General features: G+C 48.4%; 1 protein-coding gene across 12 annotated transcripts in view; it reads right to left on the bottom strand.

The window, feature by feature from the left end:
- The window catches only part of PICALM (phosphatidylinositol binding clathrin assembly protein), a 519,981-nt gene that overhangs the window by 2,296 nt on the left and 493,794 nt on the right, over nt 1–23,891 (bottom strand). For 6 of the 12 annotated variants that reach the window (XM_078658451.1, XM_078658450.1, XM_078658452.1 and 3 more), the window contains one exon: nt 20,638–20,731. The exons of the other annotated variants lie outside the window; for them this stretch is intronic. In XM_078658451.1, coding sequence (XP_078514577.1) covers nt 20,648–20,731 — 84 coding nt within the window. In that variant the 3' untranslated portion in view covers nt 20,638–20,647. The remainder of the gene's footprint in view (nt 1–20,637; nt 20,732–23,891) is intronic. 12 annotated transcript variants of the gene reach the window in all.

Below are 23,891 nucleotides of genomic sequence, written 5' to 3'. Positions count from 1 at the left end.
TCAAGCAATTTCGTAGGTCTACACAAATTACTTTTCCAAATCAGATTCTACAAACCTTGGCCAATGTGATTGCCACACATCTTAGGCATATCATAATTCGTAAATATATAATATGCTACGTTTATAAACACTATGAAGGTGTTCAGTTAGTGAGTAAAAGTTAGTTACATTTTAATTTCCATTCCACAGGAGCCAATATGAATGTCACCGACCCTAGGCATCGCAGTCTTCACCATGCCACAGTGGTCCAAAACCATCTTTCACTTCTTCTAGATACCCCTTTGAATAACAGGGTATGCCCTCCCCACCTTGGAAAGAAAACTTGCTCTTGCCAGGAGTAAATATGTGTGCTTTCTGAGTGAGGAACTATATTCAAATAATTAAATATCCAAAATGATCATGCTTGAGTGTGCGCACTAATGTTTACAAGTGGAGGCATCCACGACACCCGCTAATCTGGCCCTATTAGATTTGCAAACACATGAATTCCACCATGGATGCAAACATACCATTGTGCAAATCCCATATGCAACGCTCTATATTTTGTTCTTACCTTTCACAAAAGCACACAAAGAAGAATTTAGGTGTGCAAAACGCATTTGGCTCTTAGAGTGCAGTCTACGTAGCTGGTCCATAAAGTGAAGAGTGCTCAGATCCATCCAGCTGCGTCATCAACTGACATCCGAGTGACAACTCAGGGTCTCATGCAATTAAAAGCCTCAGTCAATTTCCCTTTGCATGCACTAATTATTTGTCAATATGAGCCACTATCAACTTAGCCCACACATTTACCAGGGTACATTTCCAATTGCCAGCTTTTGTACAACATTCAACTTTGAATACCGTATTTTCTGGCGTATAAGACGACCCCCTAGTTTTCCTTTTAAAATACAGGGTTTGGGCTATATTCGCTTGCTTATTAAATGACACCGGCGTATAAGACGACCCCCAACTTTTGAAAAGATTTTCAAGGGTTAAAAAGTCGTCTTATACGCCAGAAAATACGGTACATATATACCTAGGCCCTATCAGCAGGACAACATGTGGAAGGAATTTCAACAGCATTTGAGATCAATTAGATTAAATTGCATCTGCTTCAGCAGGATTATATATATTTTTTACTCCCTGTCAGATGTTTTACTACGCCGTCACTTTAAGGGTAAATGCCATGTGACGCCACGTTCTAAGATGTAAACGGGACCAACTAGTACTTCCTATCACTTTCTGTGATGTCAGTGGGGTAGAAGCTTGTGTATCTTTGTCTGCTCTGATGTCATATAGGACTAAGGTTGCAAAATATAATTTCCTTCAATGCTGATTGAGTGTAAATTGGGCAGTGGGGCCGGGTTGAGGGATTCGAAAAATGACCACGAGGGAAAATTAGATAAATCATTTTTTCCCCTCGTGGTCGTCTGTCGAAACCTCCTCTAAACCGGCCCCACCTCTCTTACCTGCATGGGCAGCAGCTAAGGAGACGACCAAGGAGAAACAAAAGAGCAGCAAGCCAACGGCGCCGCTACCCAGATGTCAGCCAACCCACACCGGGAACATCCTCAAAGCAACAAAGGAGGAGGAGTACCACACACAAAGGAAGCACCAGAGACCGCCAGCAACAGAAGGACAGTGAGTAGGCCACGGCTGGAGGAAGATCCAAAGCAACAGACCAATAGGGACACAACCAAGGGCCGGAAGAACCAGGACCCCTGAAAGGAGAAGGCACCACTGGCACCAAGGAGGCAGCCAACCACAGAAAACAGACAAGCAGGGCAACCAGACCCCACCGACCCCAACCCCTATCCCCAAAACCGCAGTGTGGAAGGGAGCCAGCCATGAAGGCGACATGGCAAGGACAATAGAAAACCAAGGCCAGAAAGGAGTCCCACCAGAGAGACCCCGAACCCAAAGGCCAATCCCCGGAAGGGAAATGGGGGCTGAAGCAACCACACCACCAGAACCACCGGCATAAGGAGGACCAGAACAGACAGCAGCTCACAGGGCACAAAAAGCCCAAAAGGGCGCGTACACACATCGAACCCCAGAAGAGAGCAGAGGAGAAGACCCAATAGCCCCCACCCCAACCAGTAAACGAAGGGCAACAGGGTCAACAACAGGAAAAACCCCATCACCTTCGGGGAGGCCCAGAAAAAAAGAGGAGAGGGCTGCCAACTGGGCCACACCCAGAGGACCAACCAAGGGCAGGACCACACAGACCAGACCAGGAAGGGAGGATTACTGACCAAAGAGCAAGCTCCCACCAACCTGACTGACCCGGCCACATGAGTGTACAGCGGACATCACTGCCACTGAACCCCCCAGAGGAGGACCAGGCCCCAAGGCAAGAACGTCCTGCACCAACCACCAGCGCTGACATAGGATGACCGCCAAAGCACCCAGACCGGAATAAGGAGTCGAAAGCTGGTCACAGGGACATGCCCCCAGCAGCTAGCCCAGGCACGCACAACCAGCCACAGCTCGAGGGCAGCAGGCAAACAACCACATCGGCCTCCAGGAACCCCTGGGGCACCACCAGCACAGCCCGAGCCTCCATCCAGCCACCGCAGCGCATCTTTCACCCGGCCCAGCCACCAGGAAGACACGCCCTCGCAACCCGGAACTGACCGGGAGGGCCGGTGCACCAGCAGCAGAAGACCTTCCTAAAATATTTGTGCATCCTGGCAAGCCCAGCAAGCCGGGAGGCACACCTGCAGGGAGGAAAAACCCAAACCCCTGAAGGTCTAGGAGAGGAAAATGCACGTCTCCCTCCAAGCCCGACAGAGGGGGAAGACACGACCACCAGCAACGCCCCCATCACCTAGCAGCAGAGAAGCTATTCACGCAGGGAACTCCAGATCCTTACTCGTCCCAATCTGCCGGAAGACAGAAAAAAGAACAGGCAGAATCCTGGGTAAGTACTGGTTAGGTACTTCGAGAGGGAGGGGGTGGGGTTATGGGGCCCAGCATTCCTCTGGTCTTTTTTTCTGTCTGGGAGATGGTTATCTACATAAGTAATGAATAGAAGGACCTGGGGTAATCAACGTGTATCACTTTGAATTGCGAGACAACTGAAAAACTCTTAAATGTGCAGTTTCTCACATATAATGAAGTAAGAAAACAATTAAACCTAGTATCCTGAGTTCTCTAAGAATGTCTGATGATACTCGAGGCACATAGCATATGTGAAGTTTTGATTAATTAGACTAACAGTCTAAATCCAACATTTTTGGCTTGCTTCACAAGAAGGTCCAACCTTTTTGCTTGCAATATACCAAACTAATTGCTGGGGGGTTTCACTAATCGTGAGGTGTCCCAGGCACGACCAGGGAAAGCACATTAGAGAGTACAGAGGAAACAGAGGGCCAGAAGCAGGTCACGACCCTAGCGCTGAGGCTTGACCAGGCTCTCCCCCCAATGGTATACAAGGAGAAGAGTTTCAATGTTACAATACTGTGGTTTAAATACCGATCTACCGATAAAATGTATCTCTGAGAACTAAATCATCCACACACAACATACAGAATAAAAAATGGGTAATTCTGAAAATGATACACCAAGAAATTCTGAGTGTCATCAAATAGATCACAAGCATTGAGCTTGATATGTCACTCCCTCCGAGGTGAATAACATCCATTATTTACATTTTATCCATCTGTAATTTTGTGCTGATTACGCCCCCCACCCCAAATCATCTGTTTCTGCTTCCAACATGTGCACAGGGACAGAGAAGCACTGGGGAAATATATATAGAATACAAAAATGTATATAAAATTATTGGCCTGTTGCCACCCATCACCACCACACTACATATAACCTCCCTTCCACATCAAATTAAAAAATAAAAACCTGGCCACCTACCACCCACTGCATATGCCTCCCACCCCTCTTTAAATTTATTATTTCAAAAAACATGCCGCTCCTCCTGCAACCCACGTCAAACATAAATAAGCTAATGTCCTGCCACCCACCCTCACCACTTTCTGCATGCAAACCCCCTCCTAGCTCAAAGCAACTCTTTCCACTCTCAAATGAAGAGAGGAGAGCCAGCATCACGTTGACAGAGAGCCCCTTGTCAACATGACTTCTTACTTAGCCTCTCTATGAGCGCGTCGGCAAAGACCCGCACGCACAGAGGATAGCAGGGATAGCACCGCCGGCATTCTCCCGCCTACCTAGCTTCTGTTCAAAAGAAGGGTGAGACAATAATTCCGTTGCTGTGATGGGGTCTCTGGAAACTGGGGTTAGGTGGCGGAACAAAGTGGAAACGAGTGCTTCCTCCTTGTGACTTCACAACATTTTTTAGGATTGTAACTTTTTATTGATTTAAAAAAAAAAAAAGGGGGGGAAGGGGAGAAAGAACATCAGCTGTCGCCTACATCCATTGGCCAGCGAGGAATAAGCAATAAGGTATTTGTTCAATTTACATTATCCCGTGCCTACATCCATTGGTAGTCATGGGTCAAAACAGAAAAATTAGAAACAATCCAAATTTACATCAAACCTTAAAAAAGGAAACAACATGTCCTCAAATTGCGCAGTTGTGAACATCACTCTTTCTCCTCTTCTGGATCCACCGGGGGTGTGGATAGCGTGATCTGCAGTATGTGTAGGTATATCGGGCATGTACGTTGTTGAAACTCTCCCAAGAAGTGTGCAATGCATGTGTGATGTGTGGGTAATGTGTGACTAATGGTAGCTGTCAACTTCTCCATCCCTAATAAGTCCCAAAGTTAATGGAGCCGATCTGTATGGGTCGGAACTACGTCTGTGCTCCACTTTGATAACAGGACCTGTTTCGCTGCACACAATGCCAATGTTATGGTTTTCCCCATTTGGAGTGTAGTGGATAGGTTTAGGCATTGGGCAATCCTAACAGTACGTAGGTCAGAAAGCGGGGTATTTCGGCGTTAAACATTGTGTCAATGTCGGTCAGGACCTCCTTCCAATACCTATGAAGTTTGGGCTGAAGAGAGGTGTTACCTCGAAACCGGTCCGGTCCTCGGATGCTTGATTCCGGTCTGGGAAAGATATGGCTGTTGTAGTTCGGACTGGACTGTTCCCATGGGGCAACAGGGTCAGAGCTGATTTGCATAAAGCCATTATCTGACCCAGGGTGGTGTGGAGTGCAAAAAAACGATGGATTTGGGCCCAGATCTTTTGACTGGGGGAGTGTGTGACATTGATCCACATTCAGTCCATCACTTGTTGTTTTTTGCAATTGCCGCCCTAAGTGCGCTGGGGATGCCCAGACGTGGGTCCCAGGCACTCCACACCACTTGGAGTCAAGCTAGCCGGGCTGAAGAGAGGTGTTACCTCGAAACCGGTCCGGTCCTCGGATGCTTGATTCCGGTCTGGGAAAGATATGGCTGTTGTAGTTCGGACTGGACTGTTCCCATGGGGCAACAGGGTCAGAGCTGATTTGCATAAAGCCATTATCTGACCCAGGGTGGTGTGGAGTGCAAAAAAACGATGGATTTGGGCCCAGATCTTTTGACTGGGGGAGTGTGTGACATTGATCCACATTCAGTCCATCACTTGTTGTTTTTTGCAATTGCCGCCCTAAGTGCGCTGGGGATGCCCAGACGTGGGTCCCAGGCACTCCACACCACTTGGAGTCAAGCTAGCCAGGCTGAAGAGAGGTGTTACCTCGAAACCGGTCCGGTCCTCGGATGCTTGATTCCGGTCTGGGAAAGATATGGCTGTTGTAGTTCGGACTGGACTGTTCCCATGGGGCAACAGGGTCAGAGCTGATTTGCATAAAGCCATTATCTGACCCAGGGTGGTGTGGAGTGCAAAAAAACGATGGATTTGGGCCCAGATCTTTTGACTGGGGGAGTGTGTGACATTGATCCACATTCAGCCCATCACTTGTTGTTTTTTGCAATTGCCGCCCTAAGTGCGCTGGGGATGCCCAGACGTGGGTCCCAGGCACTCCACACCACTTGGAGTCAAGCTAGCCGGGCTGAAGAGAGGTGTTACCTCGAAACCGGTCCGGTCCTCGGATGCTTGATTCCGGTCTGGGAAAGATATGGCTGTTGTAGTTCGGACTGGACTGTTCCCATGGGGCAACAGGGTCAGAGCTGATTTGCATAAAGCCATTATCTGACCCAGGGTGGTGTGGAGTGCAAAAAAACGATGGATTTGGGCCCAGATCTTTTGACTGGGGGAGTGTGTGACATTGATCCACATTCAGTCCATCACTTGTTGTTTTTTGCAATTGCCGCCCTAAGTGCGCTGGGGATGCCCAGACGTGGGTCCCAGGCACTCCACACCACTTGGAGTCAAGCTAGCCGGGCTGAAGAGAGGTGTTACCTCGAAACCGGTCCGGTCCTCGGATGCTTGATTCCGGTCTGGGAAAGATATGGCTGTTGTAGTTCGGACTGGACTGTTCCCATGGGGCAACAGGGTCAGAGCTGATTTGCATAAAGCCATTATCTGACCCAGGGTGGTGTGGAGTGCAAAAAAACGATGGATTTGGGCCCAGATCTTTTGACTGGGGGAGTGTGTGACATTGATCCACATTCAGTCCATCACTTGTTGTTTTTTGCAATTGCCGCCCTAAGTGCGCTGGGGATGCCCAGACGTGGGTCCCAGGCACTCCACACCACTTGGAGTCAAGCTAGCCGGGCTGAAGAGAGGTGTTACCTCGAAACCGGTCCGGTCCTCGGATGCTTGATTCCGGTCTGGGAAAGATATGGCTGTTGTAGTTCGGACTGGACTGTTCCCATGGGGCAACAGGGTCAGAGCTGATTTGCATAAAGCCATTATCTGACCCAGGGTGGTGTGGAGTGCAAAAAAACGATGGATTTGGGCCCAGATCTTTTGACTGGGGGAGTGTGTGACATTGATCGACATTCAGTCCATCACTTGTTGTTTTTTGCAATTGCCGCCCTAAGTGCGCTGGGGATGCCCAGACGTGGGTCCCAGGCACTCCACACCACTTGGAGTCAAGCTAGCCGGGCTGAAGAGAGGTGTTACCTCGAAACCGGTCCGGTCCTCGGATGCTTGATTCCGGTCTGGGAAAGATATGGCTGTTGTAGTTCGGACTGGACTGTTCCCATGGGGCAACAGGGTCAGAGCTGATTTGCATAAAGCCATTATCTGACCCAGGGTGGTGTGGAGTGCAAAAAAACGATGGATTTGGGCCCAGATCTTTTGACTGGGGGAGTGTGTGACATTGATCCACATTCAGTCCATCACTTGTTGTTTTTTGCAATTGCCGCCCTAAGTGCGCTGGGGATGCCCAGACGTGGGTCCCAGGCACTCCACACCACTTGGAGTCAAGCTAGCCGGGCTGAAGAGAGGTGTTACCTCGAAACCGGTCCGGTCCTCGGATGCTTGATTCCGGTCTGGGAAAGATATGGCTGTTGTAGTTCGGACTGGACTGTTCCCATGGGGCAACAGGGTCAGAGCTGATTTGCATAAAGCCATTATCTGACCCAGGGTGGTGTGGAGTGCAAAAAAACGATGTATTTGGGCCCAGATCTTTTGACTGGGGGAGTGTGTGACATTGATCCACATTCAGTCCATCACTTGTTGTTTTTTTTATGAAGTTTGGGGCAGCGCCACAGTAAATGGGTGAGTGTGCCCGAGTGAGCGCAGTGCCTTCAACATTCATCCGGCCTCTCCCTTTGCCACTGAGCCAAGCGGGCCGGGGTGTAATACCAGTAGTGCACTAATTATAGGAGTTTCTTTGCCTGAAGCGCTTGTGGCAGAGGTACGTGCTCGGTGCAAGATATCTAACCACTCTTTATCTGTAAAGCTGCATTCGCATTCCTGCTCCCATCTCTTCCTAGCTGGAGTGTGTAGCGGTGTAGGCAGGGTGTTTAAAAAGGAATATATGTCACACGAAATACGAGAATCGTCCTTGCGAGATAGAAGCCAGCATTCAAACAACGTTAGTCTTCTACTAGCATGCGGCTTAATCGCAGGAAGGGATACCCTATGTCTGACCGCTAGATAATGCCAATATTTCGAGTCCGGGAGCCCAAAGTCCTGCTGGCGAGCCTTGAAGTCCAACAGGCCTCGTACATCAAACAGGTCCCCAATCCTCTTACATTATGCCCCCTGCCAATGTGCAAACACCTTCTCTGACAGTGCTTGAGGGAAATCTGGATTTCCTATGATCGGCGTGAGTGGCGAGATACATGTGGATAGCTGGTGGGTGGAGCATACTTTGTCCCACACCCCAACCGTTGCTCGGACCACTGGCAAAATGTTTACATCCAGCGGGCGATGTTTGCGCTGTAACCACGGGATCTTCCAAATATGGATGCCCACGACCACCTGGTCCAGAAAGCGCCAGGGTTTTTCGGTCATCAGGCACTGCCATTCGACTATATAACGTAGCTGAGCAGCCTGGTAATATTTTGTCAGCTTTGGTATTCCCAGTCCCCCCTTAGCAAGCAGCAGGTATGTTCGCTCTTCGCCATCCGAACCGCTTACCCGCCCATATGAAGGACTTAAGGGCAATCTGTAATTTCCTCAAAATGGCTTTGGGAGGAGGCAACAGCATCACCTGCTTAAAGTAGAGAATCCTTGGCAACAAGGTCATTTTCACTGCCGCTATGCGGCACACCCAGGGGAGGGCCCCCCCGCCATGAATAAGTGATCTCACGGTATGTAGCAAGGCCGTGTAATAATCGGTGAACAAACTTTCGATTGTGGGCAGTATTTGAGTGCCCAGGTATTGGATACCCTGCTGTGACTACTGAAAGGGAAATGCTGACTCCAAGTGGGTTTGTTCCTCACGAGGGATGGTGATGTTCAGGGCTTGTGTTTTGGCTGTATTCACTTTAAAGCCTGAGACCTCCCCAAATCGCGCTAGCTCCTCCAAATGGGGAGGCAATGAGCCATGCGGATTGGTGACAGTCAATAAGACGTCGTCCACGTACAGGGCTATTTTGTGGGCTTGGCCCCCCATCCAGACACCTTTATTCGGTGGATGACGGCGGATGCGGTCCGCCAGCGGCTCCATATAGAGTGCAAATAGGAGGGGTGAGGGACGGCAGCCCTTGCGTGTCCCCCGTATAACCGAAAAGATCAGGGATTGAGTGTTGTTCACCCGTACCTGCACTTTGGAATCTGCGTAACCCGCCCGATTAAACGTCGCAACCTGGTTCCGAAGCCCACCGTTTCCAGCACCCTGTGCAGGAAAGGCCAATGCACACAATCAGAGGCCTTTTCGGCGTCTATGGACAAGAACAGCGTCGGGGCTTGGGAGCGCTGAGTCTTGTCCAATAGATGAAAAAGCGGTTTAATGTTATCGCTGCAGGTTCGACCCGGTATAAAGCCAGATTGATCGGGCTCTATCAAGCCCGGCATGTGTCTGCCCGGTCGCCCTGCCAAAATCCTAGTAAAAATCTTAGCATCAACGTTTAGGAGGGAAAGGGGGTGGTAGGAGGCACAGAGTTGTGTGTCTTTCCCCGGCTTTGGTAACACCGTGATGATGACCATGCGCATTTACTCTGTAAGCTCCCCCAATTCACTAAAGGAATTATATAGACGAGCTAAAATGGGAGCTAGAAGGGCCGCATATTGCTTATAAAAGGCAGTTATGAACCAGTCTTGCCCCGGGGCTTTTTCCACTTGCAAGCGACCTATTGCGTCTAACACCTCCCTCTTTGATATGTCTTTCTCCAACTGCTCAGCGTGAAAGGTCAGCAATTTTGTGATGGGGGTCTGCTCGATGTACGGTAAGCAAGTGTCTGGGGCAATCTCCTCCGCTGTGTATAGCTGCACATAAAAGCGGCTGAATTCTGGCGCTATATTCTCATCCCTCGCAAGGTGGTGTCCGCTGTCATTTATTATAGCCTGTACTAGTCTAGCGTGTGCCTGCACCCTCAGCCTGTGTGCTAGTAGTTTCCCAGCCTTGTTACCCCCGCATAATACTTCTGACGTGTTCGCAACAAGGCGTACGCAGCCGCGCCCATATCTAGCGCTCTAAGCCGTTTCTGCGATACATTTAGTTGCAGTCTGTTTTTATGTGAAGCTACTCATCAGTGCTCGTCTTCCAGCTCCTTCATGCCGGCTTCAAGTGCAGCTCGCTTCGAGGCTCGTTCCCTGTTAAGTTTGGCCGCTATCGCAATATAGGTGCCTCTAACGACTGCTTTAAAGGCCTCCCAAAGTGTAGTAATCGCGTTGTCTGGTGTGTCATTGACAAAGATGTAATCTACTATGGCCTTCCCCACTTCCTTTACCGTGGCATCATAAGTTAACAATTTAGGATTGAGGCGCCACATTTTGCTAGTTTGATGTGCTGTCGGAAGGCGTATATCTAGCTGGATCAGGGCATGGTCAGATAAGGCTGCCACTTCAATTGTGGCCCTAACTACTCTTGGGCATAAAGGGGCCGAAACCAAGAAGTAATCGATTCTAGCATGAGATTGGTGGGCAGAAGATAAAAAGGAGTAGGACCATGACTGCTGGTTCAATGCCCACCAAATATCTGTAAGCCCTGCCTCCGCAAGCCAGCTGAACCGTTGTGGGGAGAACATCCCTGTAGGCCTTGGACGTGAAGTGAACCTATCTATGGCAGTGTCCATAACCAAGTTAAAAACACCTCCTATTACCAACTTGGAGTCCGGGGACGCCAGTACCTCGCCTAATGCCTGACGAATAAAGGGTTCCTGCCTTTCATTGGGGGCATAGAGGGTAGCTATAGTGAGCGTATGTTGAGCCAAAGACACCCTCAGGGACAACAGCCGAACGGGAATCTCAGATTGTACCCCTTCAACCCTCCCTTTGAAGTGTGTAGCCACAAGAATCGCAACCCCGCCTTTTTCCCCTGACCAGGGGACCAATACTGGCGACCGAACCATCTCGACCGCATTCTGTGACAATCCTTTTTCAACAGGTGGGCTACCTGTAGGAGGCATAGATCACATTGGGCCACCTTAAGCTGATTGAGGATGGCTATTCTTTTGGCCGGTGAATTTAGACCTCTTACGTTCAAACTAAGTACCTTCACCATGTTTCAATGTGGACAAGGCCGCTATGAGAGCCCCCAACAACTCCCGCATTACTCCCAACCCCAACCCAGGTACGTAGTGAGCCTGTCTGATGAAGAGCAGAGAATTAAATCAGTAAATGAACATGACAACACAAACAAGAAATAGAACAAAAGCAACTGTTGGTGCAAACTTGCGATAGTGTAGTGAGGATCCATGTCGCTGGTCTGTGCGAGGGGTGGAAAAGATAGGAGTTCACTTCCCCCACTGCAACCAGTCAGTTAAGCAAGGCACAGAGAGGCCCCAGGGGGTGCCATCCGCCCCTCTCCATTGAGGCTACGTGCTGAGTGGCTTGTCATTCATCGTTGTCGCGCTCTGGGGACTGGTGGTGATCAGAGAGCTGCCCTAGTAAATCCGAGCGCTCCTTGATGCTTTCGGTTTTCGTGGGCCTTGTATGCTGTGACAGGGGAGGATTCCTGAAGAGGCGTTGCCTTTGGGAGTCTGAAGCTGATACCTGCGAGCTAGTGCATTGAGCCCCGATCCAGTTCTAGACCCAAAATATCTGCTGCCTCCGAAGGTGTGCTTGTTACTCGTTTCTCTCCTTGCCATGAGAATACCAGCCGGAATGGGTTACCCCACCTGTACCGCACTCCTTTATCCCTCAGGAACGCCTTCACAGGTCTTACGGCCCTACGTCGCTGGAGTGAAATGACTGACAAGTCCTGGTACTGTTGGACTTTGTGACCCTCAAAGAGAACATGTGGTTGGTCCCGCACTGCTGCCATAATTAGCTCCTTTTGTTTATAGTTATGGAGACATGTCAAGATGTCCTATGGCACACCTGGTGAGTTGGAGGGGCACCCCACCCTAGGCGTCCAGTCTAGAAGAAGGTTTCTTGCCTCCAGGGCCAGTACAATGTTTCTGAAGAGGCGCAGAACATACTCTTCTAGGCGCCTGGCATCTGATTGTAAGGACACCCCTTTAATTTGGATATTGGACCTACGTGACCTGTTTTCTAAGTCCACCAGATGCATGTTGAGGGCCATATTTCGAACCTTAAGTTCCAGGATCTCCCTGCAGCATTCTTCCATCTCCTCTTCTCTGGAGTCAGCAGTGTGTTCCACCGAGTCCACCCTCTGCTCCAGTTCCCCCAGGTCGTGGCGCAAATCTTTAATTTGGGTGACCATGTCCGTTTGGAGGGCGGCGATATCACTCCGTAGCGTGTCAATAAGTGCTTCCATGAAGCCACTTGTAATCGTGCCGGTGAGCTTGCTCCACTTGCATCCAGGGAGATTGTGGTGGCGCCCATTTTCTTGGATGTGCCCTTTCTCAGGAGATCTTTGATGATGGCAGTGTTCTTCTTTGGCCTTGATGTAGCCATGATGTGCCGAGGGAGGTACTGCAGAGGATGTACTCCGGTTGGTCCCAGCTGCGGATGGGGCTACCAAGCGGGCAGCGTCTGGCAGTCTACCAGATAATGGGAGTTGGTCCCTCTGCGGCCGTCTGCCCACTCAAAAGATAATGTTATGTTAAAAAAGACTTGTAGAGCGTGCAGCTACTCAACAGAGTGTGCCGGCACTGAGACAGAAGATACGTGGACCAGAAAGGGAAACTCCAATACCGGGGTGTCAGCCATTATACGGTTTGTTGGAACAACCAGGTTTTTAGTTGTTTCCTGAAAGCTAACGACGCCAAAACCTCCTGTGATTCTGGGCAAATCACTTAATCTCCCCGTGCCTAAAAATGAAAATGTGTCCTCATGTAAAAAAAACCACAAAAAAAACCACACGTAACTTGTGCTATGTAAAGCGCTCTGATACCTGATTCGGTTCGGGTCTAGTTCGCGCTATATAAAACTCCCAAAAACAAAAAAACAAAAAAAAAAACATATTGTGACACTCTCCTGCGGATATAATGAACCCCCACGCCATGCAGAGCTTTGAAAGCCAGGACTAAAGCTCTGAAAAGAATTCTCCATCGGACAGGCAGCCAATGCAGATTCTTCAGATGAGAGATCCGGTCTCCTGGTCCGAGTCTCAGGACTGCCCTGGCAGCCGCGTTCTGTACGACTTGAAGTCTATTCAGTAAGAACTCTGGTAGTTCCTAATAAAGGGCATTGGCATAGTAAAATCTGGAGGTAATAAGGGCCTGAACAACCGTCTTTCTGTGAGAGGTCGGCAGCAGAAAGAGAAACCTACGGAGCATTTTCAGGAGACCAAAACACGTATCTGCTACCGACTGTACTTGAGGTGTCAAAGATAAGGCGTCGTCCATTTTCACCCGCAGGTTTTTTACAATCCTAACTGCTGACTAGGATAGCAAGGTGTATAGACGTGCCAAGAGACATTAAGCTTATGAACTCGATGTTCATTATAAATGCCACTAGGAGTACATATGATATCCAGGAGAGAGTTTGAAGATGACCGAAACGCTTCTCTTTTATTAAAGAAAAGACATTGAGTGTTACGGATTTTGCACATTAACGTGCGCTTGACGAGTGGTTAGTATATAGAGTGTAGGGCACAATAGATACTTTCAAGATGGCCGACACGTTTTTCGCGTTAGATCACGTCACGCCAGGAAGGTCAAAGGGCGTCTGAGACGCCACGTCCTCACTCGGTCGGTTTGTCGAGTATGGGACGGATGAAGACAAGTCTACCAATAAGTACGTTTGTAAATGATAGACTTTAGTTAGGTGCGTGCATGTTTTCTTAAGTGTTTTCTGAAGCGTAAGGGTGAACACGATTCTAATTTGAACACGTTATTATCACCTTTCAGATAAAGCTGCTGAATAATATGCAGACTTCGTTGTGAGTATTATGGCATTATGTACGATTACGTGATGGTTACTAGGGTGATTCCTGTTAACTGACATAATATATGTGCTCTGATTATAGATTATATGACAAAGTGGCAGAAGGTTAGAGTAGGAAGAGTTGTTCAGAAGTGGTAACAAGTGGTGTTTTTTTCGTGAGGTATTTCTGGAGTCATTTATTGTTGGATGTTGCTGTCTTTTAGGACACTGCTGTTGAGGACAGGTTTGAAATACCTAGCGTTTCTGTGAGTAGCTTCTTCTTGTTTTTTTGGTGGATCTACTCAACAGTTTTTTGGTGGATTTACTCACCTGCGGTGATTAAGATGGTGGATGTTTCTTTGTTGTATAGGGGTTCCGCATTAGTTGCACTGTGGCTTTGGTGAAGTTCATAAATTCTGGTGTATTGTGACTTGTATATAGGAGCACTTAATTTTCAGATTGAATGATGAGCAGACGATACATATTTTGAACTCAAGGTTTTTATAAAGTATGTTTTAGATTCATGGTGCAACATACGTTCTGAGGATGGTCTCATGGATTTGATTCACCGTGTATGAGACCGAAACATTGATGCTACGGCACTTCTTTTGTGTCTATAATCATCAGTGGATGTTTATTGAATTGCACTTAAACAATGAATTGATTGCAATATATGGCTGATTGTTTATACTGCCCATATTTCTGAACAAAAAGTGTCACACACTACTGTATATGTTGCAGCTAATGAGACAGTAGTTATTTGGTTGCCATACATGATATGATTTATGGAATATTATTCTATGTTCTATCAAGAGAATGTATTGAATATGTTAATAGATTGATTCGAATATAAAAACTACTAATTTTTGATAAACAATTTTTTGATAAAAACTTCTTGAGTTCTGTGGAATTGTGTTCACTTATGTGACAAACTTAAAATATGAATCAAAGTTGAATGAATCCTCAAGGATCACTTATGTTTTGTTATTGACCCCCACAGTGGAGCTTCACAGGGTCCGGGATGGCAATCTCGTGTCCCTCCTAATCAGTGCGGGTGTACCAGGCAGATATCCGCCATCTCAGGGTTTTCCTTTGGGCCGCCCACCACAGCCCATATCAACAAGGGGCCCGATCCGTTCTGCCGAGGCCTCCGAGTGTCCCAAGTGCCTCCGCTCACCTGGTGTTTCATCCGGTGTCACCCGCAGCACCAGTGGAAGGGGGACTGCACGCTGCTCAATGGCGTTAAAGTCCAAGCGCATCAGGTGCCTGCAGCCGCCGCCGGTCCCGTACAGCCCCCAGCTTGCAGGTGTTGTGGCCTGTCCAGAGGCAGGGCTGTTTGAATCTGGGGATCAGGGTTCGATCCCCGGCTCCGGCGGCAGATGAGCCCAGCACCATGTGACTCTGGGCAATAGCTCGCTTAATCTCCCCGACGGCCCCCCAGCGCCTAGAGACCCTTACGGGTGATTGTGCTGCTGGGAGAGGTGTGGCGCCGCGGCCAGGGTGACTGACGCTGGAATCTGGGGATCAGGGTTCGATCCCCGGCTCCGGCGGCAGATGAGCCCAGCACCATGTGACTCTGGGCAATAGCTCGCTTAATCTCCCCGACGGCCCCCCAGCGCCTAGAGACCCTTACGGGTGATTGTGCGCTTTACAAATGTGGACTTTACTTTTACTTTACTAGCTGGTCTCCAGACTGAAGAAGGTGTGCACCCACAACCTCCGTTACCTTCCCGGGACCCGCCCGGGCTGTTTGAGTCACCGCTCTCTTGCAAGGTCTCCCCTGGTCTCCGCGGGTTTGGCACCTATGCGGCCGCAATCTTGTCTCCATCTCCCAGGCGGCTCCATCGTTGTGTCTGCTCTGGGCGGCCCCAGCCTTCACTACCGGGGTCGTCGATTACCGGGCCAGCGCCACTCACTGTCAGTGCGCTATACTGTTGATTGGGGGTAGGCACTCCCCTGGGAACCGCTAAAGAATAATCCGGCGCGGCGGAGCTGCGTGACTCTGCTACAGCACGGGCGCCATCTTGGACACGCCCCATCACAACATTTTTTAACCACTTTGTTAACCACTGTGATTTGGAACAACAATGGGAGAGAAAAGGTATTTTTTAAGGGAATACTCCTCGTCCCCTTGACTAGTATCAAAAAACAATCGGAGGTGCACAAAAGAAAGAAAAGGACAGATTCATCCTTTGTTAGAATACCCCTCACTCACCAACCTAGTTGGTGACATGCTTCATCATTGGGGTCCCACCCTGATAGCCGAGGGCCATCCGGGTGTGCTGCGACACCTGACTACAGTGGAGCGGGTTTGTTTTTAGGGCGAGGCCTCCGCCACTGCGTTAGCAGTGGGAGGAGTTCCGACCCTATTGGGGCTTCCAGACTTCTGTAGGATACATTCCAGAAAGCGCGCGGTTTTTGCGTGTGGTATTTTGCCATGTGCATGGTAATTGGTCCAGGCAAGGCTGTGTTTAAGTAAGGCAGCACGCCATAGGCCTTAGGAATTTGTCAATGTCCACTTCCTGCATAAAGTGTTCGGACACGCGCAGAAGAATACATAAATCCTCAATTACCAGCTGTCCGAGGTGCCGGTAATTGAAGGCAGATGGAGCTGGGAGCGTGTGCACTGCTGTGTTTTTTTTCCCTTCAGCTCTGTGTGCGCGCATGAACAGCCGGCCAGCAATGTAGAGAACCACATGCATCAGATCTGGTTTTTTTAAACAATTGCGATCGCGAAAGTGATCTCTTTCTGTGCTGCTTGTTTAAACAATTGCGATCGCGAAAGTGATGCTTTCTGTGCTGCTTGTTTTTCGTATGTAATCTTGTTCTTCTACGAACTCGATGGTAGCGGAGTATCCCATCCTCACCCTCTAGGTCACTTCATTAATTTTCCATGAGTCCGCCGTGTCTGGTGGCGAGTGCAGATTGGTAGTGCAGAGTGCAGAGTGGTAGTGCAGAGTGGTAGTGCAGAGCGGTAGTGCAGAGCGGTAGTGCAGAGTGGTAGTGCAGAGTGCAGAGTGGTAGTGCAGAGTGGTAGTGCAGAGTGGTAGTGCAGAGTGCAGATTGAGAGTGCGAGTGGTAGTGCAGAGTGCAGATTGAGAGTGCAGAGTGCAGATTGAGAGTGGAGAGTGCAGATTGGTAGTGCAGAGTGCAGATTGGTAGTGCAGAGCGCAGAGTGGTAGTGCAGATTGGTAGTGCAGAGCGCAGAGTGGTAGTGCAGAGTGGTAGTGCAGAGTGGTAGCGCAGAGTGCAGAGTGGTAGCGCAGAGTGCAGAGTGGTAGCGCAGAGTGCAGAGTGGTAGCGCAGAGTGCAGAGTGGTAGTGCAGATTGGTAGTGCAGAGTGCAGAGTGGTAGTGCAGAGTGCAGAGTGGTAGTGCAAAGTGGTAGTGCAGAGTGCAGATTGAGAGTGCAGAGTGCAGATTGAGAGTGGAGAGTGCAGATTGGTAGTGCAGAGTGCAGATTGGTAGTGCAGAGCGCAGAGTGGTAGTGCAGATTGGTAGTGCAGAGCGCAGAGTGGTAGTGCAGAGTGGTAGTGCAGAGTGCAGAGTGGTAGCGCAGAGTGCAGAGTGGTAGCGCAGAGTGCAGAGTAGTAGCGCAGAGTGCAGAGTGGTAGCGCAGAGTGCAGAGTGGTAGCGCAGAGTGGTAGTGCAGATTGGTAGTGCAGAGTGGTAGTGCAGAGTGGTAGTGCAGAGTGGTAGTGCAGAGTGGTAGTGCAGAGTGCAGATTGAGAGTGCAGAGTGCATATTGGTAGTGCAGAGTGCAGAGTGGTAGTGCAGAGTGCAGATTGAGAGTGCAGAGTGCAGATTGGTAGTGCAGAGTGCAGAGTGGTAGTGCAGAGTGGTAGTGCAGAGTGCAGAGTGGTAGTGCAGATTGAGAGTGCGAGTGGTAGTGCAGAGTGGTAGTGCAGAGTGCAGAGTGGTAGTGCAGAGTGCAGAGTGGTAGTGCAGAGTGGTAGTGCAGAGTGGTAGTGCAGAGTGGTAGTGCAGAGTGGTAGTGCAGAGTGCAGAGTGGTAGTGCAGAGCGCAGAGTGGTAGTGCAGAGCGCAGAGTGGTAGTGCAGAGCGCAGAGTGGTAGTGCAGAGCGCAGAGTGGTAGTGCAGAGCGCAGAGTGGTAGTGCAGAGCGCAGAGTGGTAGTGCAGTGCGCAGAGTGGTAGTGCAGAGCGCAGAGTGGTAGTGCAGAGCGGTAGTGCAGAGCGCAGAGTGGTAGTGCAGAGCGCAGAGTGGTAGTGCAGAGCGCAGAGTGGTAGTGCAGAGCGCAGAGTGGTAGTGCAGAGCGCAGAGTGGTAGTGCAGAGCGCAGAGTGGTAGCGCAGAGCGCAGAGTGGTAGCGCAGAGTGGTAGTGCAGAGCGCAGAGGGGTAGTGCAGAGCGAGAGTGCAGAGTGCAGAGCGAGAGTGCAGATTGAGAGTGCGAGTGGTAGTGCAGAGTGCAGATTGAGAGTGCGAGTGGTAGTGCAGAGTGCAGATTGAGAGTGTGAGTGGTAGTGCAGAGTGCAAAGTGCAGATTGGTAGTGCAGAGCGGTAGTGCAGAGCGCAGAGTGGTAGTGCAGAGCGCAGAGTGGTAGTGCAGAGCGCAGAGTGGTAGTGCAGAGTGCAGAGCGCAGAGTGGTAGTGCAGAGTGGTAGTGCAGAGCGCAGTGTGGTAGTGCAGAGCGCAGAGGGGTAGTGCAGAGCGCAGTGGGGTAGTGCAGAGCGAGAGTGCAGAGTGCAGAGCGAGAGTGCAGAGTGCAGAGCGAGAGTGCAGAGTGCAGATTGAGAGTGCGAGTGGTAGTGCAGAGTGCAGAGTGCAGATTGGTAGTGCAGAGTGGTAGTGCAGAGCGCAGAGTGGTAGTTCAGAGCGCAGAGTGGTAGTGCAGAGCGCAGAGTGGTAGTGCAGAGCGCAGAGTGGTAGTGCAGAGCGCAGAGTGGTAGTGCAGAGTGCAGAGTGCAGATTGAGAGTGCGAGTGGTAGTGCAGAGTGCAGATTGAGAGTGCGAGTGGTAGTGCAGAGTGCAGATTGAGAGTGCAGAGTGCAGATTGAGAGTGCAGATTGGTAGTGCAGAGCGCAGATTGGTAGTGCAGAGCGCAGATTGGTAGTGCAGAGTGCAGATTGGTAGTGCAGAGTGCAGATTGGTAGTGCAGAGTGCAGATTGGTAGTGCAGAGTGCAGATTGGTAGTGCAGAGTGCAGAGTGGTAGTGTGGTAGTGCAGAGTGGTAGTGTGGTAGTGCAGAGTGGTAGTGCAGAGTGGTAGTGCAGAGTGGTAGTGCAGAGTGCAGAGTGGTAGTGCAGAGTGGAGAGTGGTAGTGCAGAGTGGTAGTGCAGAGTGCAGAGTGGTAGTGCAGAGTGCAGAGTGGTAGTGCAGAGTGCAGGTTGGTAGTGCAGATTGGTAGTGCAGAGTGGTAGTGTAGAGTGCAGATTGGTAGTGCAGATTGAGAGTGCAGAGTGCAGATGGAGAGTGCAGAGTGCAGATTGAGAGTGCAGAGTGCAGATTGAGAGTGCAGATTGAGAGTGCAGAGTGCCTAAAACACATTGCCATTTACAATGCCATTATCTCTAACTTAAAACAAACCCGAGCCCTAATGCATTCCTAATGCTTGTTTGGATTTCTTGTGCAGGTGAAAAAAGTGATTAAAAATTGTCCAGTTTAAACTCACTAAAAAATCCCTTTATTCCGGAGTGACTGGGAAACAGTAAAATATATCAGTGGGACACCATGCCAGATTAAGTTGGCCTGTGGTGTCACAAGTTAAGTTTGTGAGCTAAAAATTGGTCTACATGTCTTAACCTCTTTTGCAATTGTTAGGTTTTTGTCAGGACCAGTGATGGTAGCCCGGGTGGTATACACTCACTAAGGTGTACCCTACCCTTGACTACGTTAAAAAAAACACAACACTTGGTACTCACAGTGGTGGTAAATTGTTATTTTCCGGGTTCCTAGAAAAGAAAATTTGAAGCGCTAAAATAGCATGCCTCATGGGCGTTGGGGTTGCAAGTACAAGATCCTGACACTATTTGTGGTGAATCAGTGTTGGCTGTTTCGCCTATCATGCAGACCTCCTCGGCGCCCAGTGTGAGACTGTGATTTACCAGGCACCGATCTGGTTATTAACAATAATGGCTTCCTATGGAGACCGTAAACAACAATAAATTAGCCTTCAACTATTTTACATCTTTCTCCAGGTGCAGGTGGGTTTCTTAGGTATCGAGTGTGGATGCAGCCACACCATAGCAAATCCTCAAAATATTTTGTTAGTGATTCCAAGTTTGGTTAACATCATAGCAGCAGAGAATCAACTTTCGAGTCTTCAATGCCTGCCATAACAAGTCCTAATAAAAAATGGTGAAACACCAAAAATGGTTCTAATAAAGGTATTTTTAACCACTAGCTTTAATGTTGGTGTGTTCAGAAGCTGGGCTATTCCTATACCCTGAGCAGTTAGTGCTTTTGTAGCATAGTCTTAACTGTGGCATGATTATTATTATGCTTTTCCCCTTCCTGCAGAAGCTAGATGCATGAAACTACACCCCCCACCCTTTTAAGTTTTGCAATAAGGAACAAGGGGGTGGCAGATGAGCAAAAAAAGTATGACATTCCATATTGTTAGGCTGCAGTCATTGGACTTACTTGGAACATGACAGAGCACAGCTCATGCCTTTGTAATGTTGCACGTTAGTTCACATATGGCTGTATGGACATCTTTTATAAGAATGGAACACTAACTACTAATACATTTCAATCAATGATCCTGTTTACCACTCAAGAGAATATGGCCCTCATCAAAAGAAGAAATGACTGTAGAAATGCAGTTAAGACATGAACAATTTTCATTTGCTCGTTTAGTGACAGACATCTGCATGTGAATAAATGGGTCTTTCAGTGGATTCCAATCCATTAGTTGGTGCATTCTAAAATAACAAGTAATACCTAAATGGTTCTACAAGAAATCCTTTAGAGAATGCTCTGCAAAGGGATCCCTTCCGGAAATTCTCTGTGGACTTTGACTGGAAGCTGCAGACAACTGTTTGAGATAACAGAGACAGACAGAAAGAGAAAGAGAAAAAAAGGGCTCAAATGGTAGAATATGAGAAGAAAAATGTAATGAAAAAGTAAATATGTTTAAAAGACTGTTGAAGAAATGGATTAGTAAGTAACAGTTGGAATCATGAAAAGAAAGGTGACTCTTAAAAGGTACTGTGAGAGAGTGCTATTTCACCTGAGTTCACAAAGCTGTACCCATGTTCCTTGGAATACTTGGTGCCCCTTCTTCCAAAAGAGCAATTTGCTACCCGGCAGCTTCTTTCTCCGATTGTCACAAACTTTTTTAATTCTTGAAATTTACTGCTCCGAGATGGGTGTCCCAATGGGATGGCAAACTAGGAAACAAATTGTCACAGGAGCCCCCTGACACATGCATGCTTAGTCACCATCATGGTAGATATATTTATTTTGGGTTATTTGCCGATGCGAAGGATCAATATTGTTTTCTTCCTTTTGTCAATGCTATTTAGCATCAACAAAAAGCGCTGGTAAAGCCAAAACGTCTTTCAAAGTTCAATGCTGGTTTATGTTTATTGTGGCTACAGTAAGTGGTTTGTCATAGCAACATTAACTCCGTCTAGCAAGCAGTGATGAAACAAAGGGTTACAGAATCTAGGGCCTGAAACGTGCAGAGGTCCATGGTGGATGGATTCAAGATAACAAGAATAGGTCAGGCAGATTTGCTCCCATTACTAGACAGCTGTAAGAAAGTTCAGAGCAAAATGAAGAGGGCTATACAATTGCTGGACAACTATACCGACATCTCAAAGGGCTTTACACTATGGAGCTGAAGCTGGACATCAGGACCATACAAAGATATGAATCTTCCGGTCAATCACCCAGAAGGCGATGGGAGGACGCTTGCAATAAGTCTAACCTCTGGCAATCGCTTGCAGTAGCATTCCAACCCATTGTTCTTTTGCTCCGCATGCCACCTCCGTTTCACCCCGCTGAATGCAAATAAGCCTTAACCTTGCTCCAAAATGAACAGTCCAGCCGAGCTGCCACGCCAGGTCCTCTCTGAACCAGAGAACAAGCAACACAAGACAGGTTAATAGGGGCTTGTCAGTAGGATGCAGCTTGGTTCCAGTGTCACAGTGAGCACAAGATCCATACCTGGGCATTCCCTTGCCTCTTAGGATGGTACATCAAACACAAAAATGTAATGGGTGGAATACTTGCAATAAATCGACCCACTGGAAATTGCTCATGGTAGCATTCCAACCCATTGCTCTTTTTACACCTATATTTGGGCTCAAACCAGTGGTAAGGATTGGTTCAAACTGAAGTGGAATGGTAAGACTTATTGAAAACATTCCTCCAATTTTCTTTTGTGTATTCGATGGTACTCTATTAAAGGCAGCAGCTTGCACAAAACACTTGGTCACAGCATTATACACCCACTCAAAGTGGGTATCACTATTAGTCGGAGAATAAATGTTGTACGGTGTTGGAGAGCAGTGTCTTTTGTTCATGATGATATGGCTTTGTGCTTAGCTTGGAAATTATGTCTAATATTTTTTCGGACAGCCAGACAATAAGATATTCAATAACTTTGTTCTTTTAAATAGTCAACCCATTAACAGGGGTATCTTCTTGGTATTAATCAGTCCACGAGTCAGTTCAGCTCATAAATTTTGGTAAACAAAGTACAATTTTGTGAGAGCAGTCTGCTGTCCAGAGGTTGCCTGCCTTAACACGTGTTTCTTATCAGCCTGTTTTCGTACTCATGTTTATAACATAGTCAATCACTCTTTAATCCAACATCATGCTCTCGTTCATTCACCGTTCATTCCATTCTAACACATTGTCATTTATGCTTTCACTATCATTGACACTATCTTCAAATTCATTCATCCATCCTCACATGTTCATTCAGTTATGCATTAATTGATAACCACTAATTTATTGTGTCATTTTTGCACATGCTCATGTATTCAATCATTCACCAGTCAACAAATGTAATTTTTCACACATAAAACCTCACTTTCATGCTTACATTCATTCATCTAAAACTTCACTGTATTCATCTTTCCATCTTCATGTTTGAATTAAATCATTCATTTATACTCTCATTCACTCACCTATTCATTTCCCCACTCTTATTAATTAGTTCACTTAAGTTCTCCCTCTGTCACCTTCTACTGCGCTCATTAAATCATTAAGACATCCATCCTTCCATCTACACTCCTATTCTTTTATTCTTCAGGACTCATGCTTTCATTAGTTCACGAGTCCAGACGCACTTGCCGCCACCTCGAAAAGGCCTGGAGGAACACCAAATCCAAAGAAGCCCACAACAACTTCAGAGCCGCCACCAACGCATCAGAGAAACGAGGAAAAAAGCAATTGAAGACAGAATCTCCACCCACGTGCACAACAGCAAAGAACTCTTCAACATCATCAAGGAGTTCGCCCAACCCACCAGCGAGTCCACTGACATCCCTCCCTCACAAGACCTCTGCGACAAACTCCGCACCTTTTTCCACCACAAAATCAAGAGCATCATCGAAAACTTCGACAAAGACAACCAACACACTGAACCCTCACCAACCACCCCCGACACCCGGAAACCAGCGATTGACAACTGGACAGCCCTCACCACCGAAGGCACACTGAAGACAATGAAGTCAAGCCACTCAGGGGCCCACACGGACCCCTGCCCCCACCACATCTTCAACAGAGCCGCCGCTACCATCGCACCCATGCTCCACCACACCATCAACCTCTCCCTGGTGACCGCCTACTTCCCAGACGACTGGAAACACGCTGAGGCCAACCCCCTTCTGAAGAAACCCTCAGCAGACCCCCACCGACCTCAAAAACTATAGACCCATCTCCCTGCTCCCGTTCCCAGCAAAAGTCATTGAGAAAGTCATCAACAGCAAACTCGCTACATTCATCGAAGAGCACAACATCCTCGACTCCTCCCAATCACGCTTAAGAAAAAAACACAGTACGGAAACCGCCCTCCTTGTCGCAACAGATGACATCTGCACCCTATTGGACAAAGGGGAAACAGTAGCCCTCATCCTTCTCGACCTCTCAGCGGCGTTTGACACAGTCTCTCATCGCACCCTAATACGCAGACTCCACGACGCAGGAATCCAGGACAAGGCCCTTGACTGGATCAGCTCCTT

This window comes from Lissotriton helveticus, chromosome 8 (assembly GCF_964261635.1).
Source record: "Lissotriton helveticus chromosome 8, aLisHel1.1, whole genome shotgun sequence".
Lineage (NCBI taxonomy): Eukaryota > Metazoa > Chordata > Amphibia > Caudata > Salamandridae > Lissotriton > Lissotriton helveticus.
The sequence above is the reverse complement of the archived record's forward strand: the minus strand, read 5'-3'. Positions and strand labels throughout refer to the sequence as shown.